This window comes from Oncorhynchus kisutch, linkage group LG2, assembly GCF_002021735.2.
Source record: "Oncorhynchus kisutch isolate 150728-3 linkage group LG2, Okis_V2, whole genome shotgun sequence".
Classification (NCBI taxonomy): Eukaryota; Metazoa; Chordata; class Actinopteri; order Salmoniformes; family Salmonidae; genus Oncorhynchus; species Oncorhynchus kisutch.
In genome coordinates this window covers 6,235,037-6,245,156 of record NC_034175.2, presented here as the reverse complement: position 1 = coordinate 6,245,156, position 10,120 = coordinate 6,235,037, and the positions used below count along the sequence as shown (strand labels likewise).

Genomic DNA, 10,120 nt, shown 5'->3' with positions numbered 1-10,120 from the left:
ACTAGATAGGGAGAGCCAGACAGCGAGAGCAACCGGGGATCAAATCCCTTTCCTCCACAGTGTGACATTTACAGTCCAAAGACCATGACCCTTCACTTTCAACCTCTCTCCTCTCCTTCTCTCCTCTCCTTCTCCTGCCTGGGGTGTGAGGAGGGCTGTGTGGACCTATGGCCATGTCCTGGTCAGGTCAGTCTATAGAGTCTGAACACACCACATTTTGCACATTCTCATGCCTGAAGCCAAGACACAGTTCTCACAGAAGTAACTTGTGTGTTTTTGTCTGTCTACTCAAGTGACTGTGTGTCTAAGGAATTGAGTTCTATCTATGTCAGAGTGACCGAATGGCAAGTCTGGTTATAACACAAGACTGGGTCCGTGGATCTGGTTTTATTCACTTGGTGTCTCAAAGGAACATTTGGAACAAGAAAACACAAGGATTTTAGTTCTCTAAATGAAACGACCCTCCAGCCTCCTCTTATGTACAGAATTCCAGTCTGTCTGGCCGTGGTAGGGACAAGTATATATGTAGCCCTGTGTCATGTGGCAACTTTCCCTAATTTTAATGCCTTATCTTTTGCTTGAACATGAAACAGCCCACCTTGTATATTCCAGTGTACCACCCTCCTAAACCTAAACCTAAACCTAGTAGTTGGTTCATTGCAGAATTCCCTGACCTCTGTCTTTGGTTATATGACAGGGTTATTCTTGGAGATAATATATGCACTAGCTAGGGAGTTTTGAACCCGTTAGGAGCCTTTAACTTTGTGCTACATGCCACAGGGCCGACACACATTCAAGGCCATACTGTTGATCAGGTGCTGTCCTATGGTCTGAATATTGATTACTTGGAAACTATTGATGTGTGTCTCTGACAATCTCAGTGTTGTTTTAAAAATGCTTCCTTCTACTCCTCCTAAAAATGTGTTTGTCGCCACTCGCTTTCACATCATTATCTCCACAACTCCTAGTAAGTTCCTCTACCAATGCCTTCTGATCCTATACTACTCCTGTTATTTGTCGTCACAACGATGATTTTCTGGAAAGCTTCAATGATATATGTGAGGCTACTTTAGACTCAGTGGCACCAGATAAATCCAGAAATAAAGTGCCGGCCAGCGTCTCACCACGATTAAATGACCACACATCTGCTTTCAAAAGTGAACTTGGAAAGGCTGAACGTAAATGGAAGGCTCAAGTATTCTATGAGATAATGAAGGAGCTGATGAGAAATGATACTGTTGCGGGTTAAAGATGCAAGAGCGAACTACTTCTCTACCCTGATCTCTGAGAACTCCCCCAACTTTAGAAAATATTAGATCCCAGATTGACAGTAGCTGATTCCATACCAGCATAGCTGGCCAGGAGCCACTTGAGGCAACTACTCTGAGACTGTCTACTGCTTCCTTTTTCTCCTTTGAGCAAATATCCTTTGAGTCCCTCCTTGATACTGTAGGTCACATGAAGACCTCCTCCCTCCTCTTCTACATGATCCCTACTAGATCACGCCTACTGTTGGGTTGGCCCTTACATCCTGCCTATTGTAAGTAGCTCCCAGACTTCTGGCTCCTTTTCAGGCTATTTTAAAACGGATCTGGTCCAACCTCCCCTTAAAGAGCCCAATATAGACCCCTCCTCAATGAGTAATTATAGACTTACCTCTAAACTTTTTCTCCAAGATTTTTTGAAAAAGTGAAGCTTTTCAAGCTTATTTGAGTATGAACAACTTATCTGAAAAATTCCAGTCTGGCTTCCGCTCACTTCACAGCACGGAAACTATTTAAAAGTCAGTAATGACTTTCTGTTGGCTGCCGATCCTGGCAAATGCTCTACCCTAGTTCTTTTGGATCTCAGTGCCGTGTTTGATACTATTGATCATAATATTCTTGTCACGCGGCTGTAGAAGTGGATGGGAATCCCCGGCATTGCCCTCGATTGGTTCAGGTCATATTTATGTAAAAAATATTTCTCAGTGAACATATGTGGTTCAGTATCATCCCCAGCACCTATTCACTATGGTGTCCCTCAGGGGTCAATTCTGGGGTCAAATCCTTTTTTCCCTGAAACACATTCAGTGACGTTTGTCCATGTATGATTACCTTCTTTTTTTAAAGCAATGAGCATGTGTTATGAAAGGACACGTCTATGGTTAATAAAACAGTCTGGCTTCCGCTCACTTCACAGCACGGAAACTATTTAAAAGTCAGTAATGACTTTCTGTTGGCTGCCGATCCTGGCAAATGCTCTACCCTAGTTCTTTTGGATCTCAGTGCCGTGTTTGATACTATTGATCATAATATTCTTGTCACGCGGCTGTAGAAGTGGATGGGAATCCCCGGCATTGCCCTCGATTGGTTCAGGTCATATTTATGTAAAAAATATTTCTCAGTGAACATATGTGGTTCAGTATCATCCCCAGCACCTATTCACTATGGTGTCCCTCAGGGGTCAATTCTGGGGTCAAATCCTTTTTTCCCTGAAACACATTCAGTGACGTTTGTCCATGTATGATTACCTTCTTTTTTTAAAGCAATGAGCATGTGTTATGAAAGGACACGTCTATGGTTAATAAAACATGCTGGATCCCATTACTGCCTATGTGGTCGCTGGTTTCAAAGGTCAATGGTTTGAATCCTCAAACCGACTACTGTAGGTGAAAAATCAGTAGATGTGGCCTTGAGCAAGGCACTTAACCCTAATAATGGCTGATCCCTGGCCGTGAACACACTCTCTGAGGGTTGTCCACAGAAATCCCCCCAAAAATCGAATTCACACGTGTATGAAACACACTTGTACATGTGTGAAATAGTACAAATGTAAACACCCAAGTAATTACTATATTGCAAAATGTAAATTGGTTTTCAATCATTTCTAGGTCAATAAAGACTTGTTGGAACCAGGGAGGGGTGTCAGGGATCTTCTCTTTCTGCTCTCTATAGGAATATAAAACAACCAATTAGTAGAGTTTGAACCCTTAGGGCTTTGGCCCATATGCCTCTACAAGCAAAACACACAACAACTTGTACCTAAATATCACAGCGAAGGAAATAACACAGAACTAGCGCAACATGTTCTCCAACACAGCGCGACATGCCATGACACATGACACATGAACAACATGTTCAACAGCACAATAGCAGTCATGCCACCCAGCACTAATATTTTTGTCACAGGTGTTGTGATTTAGGGTGGTGACGAGCCAATGACCTAGGCATAGTTGAACTACCACGACCCCATGTGAACACACACTGCTCTTGGACACCGCTGCACAGCTTAAGGTCAGAGAGGTGAAGTAAAGGTCGTTCTATAAATAGAATCAGACCCGTCTACTCCTCGGTGGATGATATACACTGGTGATACTGTGTACTGTACTTGACCCTGCTTAATATCACACCACATGATCACACAGTCATCATAGGTCAAACTGTAGTCCATGGTAGGCTCATATAATGGCCAACTTCTCCCTTAATTGAGGGTTTTCATGTATGCCTACAGATTTCTGTAAGAAAATGTTTCATTTGTGTCTGATAACTAAACATCTCAAGTGCTTTTGAGAAAATCAGAAGAAGCCAAAAGTAGTTTAGAATACTAAAGAGGAGCCATGGTCTGGCCCTAAATCTAGACCTAGAAGACCCTAGACCAGATGGTGCGAGGCTGAGAGTAAAGGAAGACTACTGCTGTAGGCTATGTGTCATATATACAGTGCTCTCCGTAATTATTGGGACAGTAAAGCATTTTTTCTTCTTTTGGCTCTATACTCTAAAAGTTTGGATTTTGAAATCAAACAATGACCATGAGGTTAAAGTGCAGACAGTCAGATTTAATTTGAGTGTATTTCATCCATATCAGGTGAACCGTTCAGAAATTACAGCACTTTTTGTACATAGTCCCCCCATTTTTAGGGGAGCAAAGGTATTGGGACAAATTCACTTATGTGTATTAAAGTAGTAACAAGATAATTGTGTGTCTAACATTCTCACTCATCTTTATTCACAATTCATTCAGGATTATCCGTAATCATGGTAGCATCCACATTAATGTAGAAGTGTTTAGAAACATATTATATTCTTATTTTTAATAAAAGTGACTCCAAAATGACACAATACATTATTTATCATTAATTTCTATTGGGCACAAAATAATCTGAAACTCAACCAAAACAAACTGAAAATGCATCCAACAAATTTGTAGAGTCACAAGCTTGATGTAGCCATTGGTGCTATGAATATGAGACCAAATATTAAACTTTTACTGCTTTAATAGAGCAATCCTACAACCCTGGTGTGGCCAGCACTGTTCATGCTCCGACTAACTTGAGTTATCTGAAATATCTTTATATTTGACCTCTGGTAAAACATGCATCAGAAACGTGTACACCTGGGTTCATATGCTGCTGAATTAGCACCAGTCTCATAATGTCCATTAACAGAGTCCAGCACTAAGTCTGAAGTCTGGAATGCACATCGGTTTGGACCTTGCAACATGACAGACTAATTCAGACTGACCTCTTGTGGTTTACTTTAGGGACTGCATCCAGTCTTTTAACCTGAGTTAACCTCTTCTGTGAGGAACACACTACTGACTCTCTAGAGCCCCCAATCTCAACTCTGGACCTCGAAGTCACTTCCACTGCATGTTTTCATTGTTCCCCTCTAATCAGGGACTTGTTTAGAGCTGGGACACCAGGTGTGTGCAATTAATTACCAGGTAGAACAGAAAAACAGCCGGCTCCAGACCTCGTAGGGTCAGAGTTGAGTACCCCTGCTCTAGAGACTCAGTATTCACCATGGTGAAATGCCCTCTTTCCCCAACCCAGAACTGTATTTAAAGAGAGAAGATGATGTTCTGTTTGGGAAGTACTTGTCATATAGACAATAGTTAACTCCCTTCTATAAGTGAGATACTAACAACATAGTAAATTCAGTTTGGAAGCATCATTGGTAGCTTGATTAGCGTAGCTCCAAGCCCTAATTGGTCCTCCCACACAACCCCACCATTTAATGCAGGCATTTCATTTAGCTCTGAGGAAGACATGTACCATCTCTCTCTCACTCAGCTGCCTGTGGCAGATTTAATAAAAACAACCATGGAAACAGAGGTATAAATATCTGCTGTGAGAAATTGAACCTTCAAATTGAATGGAAATGCATGAATATGTAGATGACGCATGCCAATGTGAAATGAACACATGGAGTCGAGGATTTGAGGATGAATCTGCCACTGGAAGATGTCAGGACTTTAATAGAACACTCAATACAACGTGGTTCAGTGTACATTTATTCATGCCAAATGTCAAATCAATAGCAGAGAGAAGAAACATTTGACTTTAATTATATTATTATATTTTTTCAAATATTTATTTCCATTAAACATGCCATAACACAACTATTCCTGCAGGATTAACAAGGACAATATTAGTCAAGAAAGACAACTTTTAAATACCTAGTTTTAAATAAAGTGCAGATTTACTGTCAAAACAACACTCAGAGACTTAAAATAGAATAACATCTTGATGTAAACATAACCCTGATACTTTCAAGATTCAAATGAATAGATGTACAATATAAGTACAGCTAACCCCTTCAACAGCCAGGAGACATACAGAGTAACTTTCTTTAAGCTCGATGGAACCACATTAGCAATACAGTATGTACACTACAGCTACGCTACATGTAGACCTCCTTTGTACTCACATTAACATCCTTGTATTCACCACATGTGTGTAAATGACTGTGTGCTGTGTAGCAGCCTACTGTGTGTTCGTCCTCATATCCCCTGAGGGGCGTCAGTCTCTTCCTCTCTCTCCACTAGCAGCCCAGTCCACTCATTGACCCGATCCGGTCCAGTTTGAGTCCGAAGCATCCTCGGTTCCACCCCCTCCTCGACCGGTCCGTCACAGCTCTTTTCTGATTGGCCAGGGTCCCCTTCAGGAGGCGGAGCCAGGTGCTGTCACCCTGTGCTGGTATGTCAGCCCATTTGGGGTACTCAGCGACTTTGACCCCGGAAGTGAAAGCCGAGGAGGGCTCCTCTGGTTGGCTGCTCACCAGGTTCTCCAGGTCATCCAGGGTCAGGTCGTTGTAGCGATCCAGAAACTGCTCAACAAACTAGGCAGGAACAACAAATATGCTGTTATTATTATGCAATGAACATGTTACTATTACTACGCAGAAAAGTCACGAGAGCTCAGTAAAAAAGTCATTGATGATCCAAATATACCCTCTACTCCCCTCTGTCCCACTCTCCCCCCCCTAACTTTCCACTCCCCCTCTTTCTCTATCCCCATCCCCTCTTTTCCTATTCTCCTCCCATTACCCCTCTCCCTTCACCCTCCTTACCTGGATGGCATCAGGTGAGGGGTGCAGGGTGCGCCCTTCTGTGTGCCCCAGGGGTGCTATCAGGAGCAGAGCAGCACAGAGCAGAGCTGGGTACAGCATGGCAGCAGTGAGTAGAGGGAGGGCAGGAACAGTAATGCAGGAGACTGTCTGGACACGACTACACTGACACTGCAATGACAACAGGATTCTGTAAAAACAGAGAGGAATTAATATTAATATACCAATATAGATAATACAGTGACTATTGATACAACTATAATACATCTCTAAAACCATACAGAAACATGTTTATGACTACACATCACACAGAGCAATGACCACCACAACTCTACTGACCATAAAGGTAAATCCATGATCATGCTTTATGATGGCTTTTAATACTCTGATGTTAATAATCAAATAAATGAGAGAAATTGCCTTGTACACACAGTATACTGCTGTATGAAAAGCTGAGACGAGGTAGAAATTGCCTTGTACACACAATATACTGCTGTATGAAAAGCTGAGACGAGGTAGAAATTGCCTTGTACACACAATATACTGCTGTATGAAAAGCTGAGACGAGGTAGAAATTGCCTTGTACACACAATATACTGCTGTATGAAAAGCTGAGACGAGGTAGAAATTGCCTTGTACACACAATATACTGCTGTATGAAAAGCTGAGACGAGGTAGAAATTGTGACATGTCTGTGGGATGAGTAGTGATTTTTCATTTAATAACTTGTAAAAAATCTGATCTACAAATGAGCCCCTGATTCCTCTATAACAAATCAGTACATTATACTTCCTGGTTCTTCATGATCAAATAGACATGGATGCATTTAAGTATTTACTCAAAAATAATAATCATTACATGACAACGTACTAAATCAAATAAAAACATTCATTGTATATGATGAAATATGCAGCAATACCTACTTTTTGGTACAAATTCCATCTTCCTATGTACCTAATCAACCTGAAAGTACAGGTGCATAACCTCTCACCCTTTCGCTAAAGGAACAAATAAAGAATGCATGAAATAACTCACACTTTGTCTTCTTCTCTTGTCTCCGATGCTGTGGGTCACTGTGTGCTCTCACAGGCTGGCTGCATCTCTCTCTATCAGCTACCTCTCACTGTTTGGCACCTGCTGAAAGCATCACTATCTCACGCTTTGCCCCTCCTCTTCTCCTCTTCCCTCTCTCTCACTGATGTTATTGAAGGGATGAGTTTGCCTCTTGTGTTCGCTTGGCTGTGGTTTAATGTTAGTGTATCAGCTGGGATGATGCGGTGGGTTTATACTGGCAAATATCCTCCCTCCGGCCCCCTCCATCTCCCCTCCCCTACTTCATCACTGGGATGATGTCATGGCAGTAGGAGTGTTTGTCATTACCAAGGTGACTAGAGGTTGCCGGTGGCCACACATCTCCCCTGCTCGGAACACAATGATGTCACGGGAGGACACCCGCCAGGGTCAAAGGGCAAACAGAAACATGACAAGAGCGCCCAACGGGTACAGTGGCTGGGGAGGACCAATTTTTGTAACTGGACCTACAGTGGAGGTCGTCCTCCATCGGTCTGGTAACCCCACCACCCCATCAGTAGGTGTGTATATCCCTGCACTGTATTTGTGTCATAGCATCTCTGCTGTATCATTGCAAAGCCTCACTTTCCACCCTGTGTGTTTATAGCCTCACTCCCCCCTGTGTGTTTATAGCCTCGCTCTACCCTGTGTGTTTATAGCCTCGCTCTACCCTGCGTGTTTATAGCCTCGCTCTACCCTGCGTGTTTATAGCCTCGCTCTACCCTGCGTGTTTATAGCCTCGCTCTACCCTGCGTGTTTATAGCCTCGCTCTACCCTGCGTGTTTATAGCCTCGCTCTACCCTGCGTGTTTATAGCCTCGCTCTACCCTGCGTGTTTATAGCCTCGCTCTACCCTGCGTGTTTATAGCCTCGCTCTACCCTGCGTGTTTATAGCCTCGCTCTACCCTGCGTGTTTATAGCCTCGCTCTACCCTGTGTGTTTATAGCCTCGCTCTACCCTGTGTGTTTATAGCCTCGCTCTACCCTGTGTGTTTATAGCCTCGCTCTACCCTGTGTGTTTATAGCCTCGCTCTACCCTGTGTGTTTATAGCCTCGCTCTACCCTGTGTGTTTATAGCCTCGCTCTACCCTGTGTGTTTATAGCCTCGCTCTACCCTGTGTGTTTATAGCCTCGCTCTACCCTGTGTGTTTATAGCCTCGCTCTACCCTGTGTGTTTATAGCCTCGCTCTACCCTGTGTGTGTGGTGCCTTCTCTCCCTCATACAGTGAGCTACAATCTGTCAGTACCATCTGCTCTCAGCCCCCTGCAGCCTCTCTGCCATAACACCAGCAGGCATTGCAGATTAATCTCAGCACCCAGGACCAAATCTCTCATACATGCTGGTGTTGTCTGTCATAAGAGACTACCAGCAGATATTATTTGGCTACACCCTACAGCTGTGTTGTAGTACATGTTGAGTCTCAGTCCTGTCTCGGTCTCGGACACGTATAAACCGTATATCCAGTTTGTTTTCAGTGGGCATAGCATATACTCACTTATTAATCCCTATTGATGCGTATCAAAGTAGTGTAGTGGACGTATACGATTTATCAATGACCCAGATAAATCATGCAGAACGCGAAGAACGTGGGGCGGCAGGTAGCCTAGTGTTGGGCCAGTAACCGAGTCCCCGAGCTGACAGGGTAAAAGTTCTGCCCCTGAAGAAGGCAGTTAACCCACTGTTCCCCGGTAGGCCGTCATCATGAATAAGAATTAGGTCTTAACTAAAATAAAAATATATTCACATGCGCGCCGCACTCACAGCCTAGTTTAAGAAGAATAACATCTGCAGGCAGCTCTCAACTGTTTTTTTTACGTGGAGCAGCTCACAGAAGAATGACATTAGTAACCGGTAGGAAAGACGTTTCAATTTTGTCAACTCAAGCCATCTCTGGCCTCCAGATTTGCTGCAGGGAACTAGAGTGGAGACCATAAAAACACAGACACTAACAGGACAGAAATATCCTATATATTAAGCATTAATTCCCAACTATTAATATCAAATAAATATGTTACTTTTATATCACACTTTACACAGCTAGAGATGCAGGTGTCATTTTGTTAGCTAGCAAGAATTTATACAGTTAGCATATCTCTTGCGTTCGCAAATTCACTCTGGCTATCTACTCTGATTTCAGAGTACTCTCGTCTGAGTGTGCCAGAGTGCAGAACTGAATTTACAAATGCCTGAATATGACCGGTGCCAGTAAACAAAGTAATAGTTAGTCACGAACGCTCTAGATAACAGGTAAACTAGTCAGTGAGGTGTTCTCTCATTTGTGTCTAGCCAACTTTAGCCAGTTAGTTGGGTGCTTGGTTGGGACAAGCATGCATTGGTAGGCAAGCTGCAGAAGGATGAGGCTACAATTCCCTGTCATGTATCAGTGCAATTTGCAAGTTTGTTTAATGTTCCTTTGTTAGATTTTAGCTCATCTTGCTATGGCTAGCATTAGTTGATATTGTTGTGTGTATAACAGAGAGAGACTACCTTTTTTTTCATGGCTGTTTGATCAATAGGACTGTAAAGTTCCCAAATGTAAGAGGACTCCCGTGGTGTATATATTTGCAGAAATCCATTCCAAGGGTATTTTGTGGGTTTTGGTGAATGTGTTCTAATGATCTAAAGTCGCTGTTGCAACTGCCTGAAAACACAGTATAGTTCAAAGTGAATGAGGGCAGGCCCATGTGGCAAATGGCTCGTTTGTATACTGTAGCTCTGATT

General features: G+C 42.9%; 1 protein-coding gene across 1 annotated transcript; it reads right to left on the bottom strand.

The window, feature by feature from the left end:
• Window positions 1-5,261: 5,261 nt before the first annotated feature.
• On the bottom strand, window positions 5,262-7,758 carry nppcl (natriuretic peptide C-like). The gene is made up of 3 exons (XM_031786173.1): window positions 7,365-7,758; window positions 6,333-6,519; window positions 5,262-6,101 (listed from the first exon to the last, which is right to left on the bottom strand). The coding sequence occupies exons 2-3, from the start codon at window positions 6,429-6,431 to the stop codon at window positions 5,805-5,807; spliced, it is 396 nt and encodes a 131-aa protein (XP_031642033.1). The 5' UTR covers window positions 6,432-6,519; window positions 7,365-7,758; the 3' UTR covers window positions 5,262-5,804.
• Window positions 7,759-10,120: the final 2,362 nt, after the last annotated feature.

Excerpts from the sequence above, each read along its gene's own strand:
- nppcl (XM_031786173.1), bottom strand. The coding sequence starts at position 6,431 with ATGCTGTACCCAGCTCTGCTCTGTGCTGCTCTGCTCCTGATAGCACCC. Across the intron at positions 6,102-6,332 it reads CCTCACCTGATGCCATCCAG|TTTGTTGAGCAGTTTCTGGA; the intron begins GTAAGGAGGGTG and ends GTTCCTGCCTAG.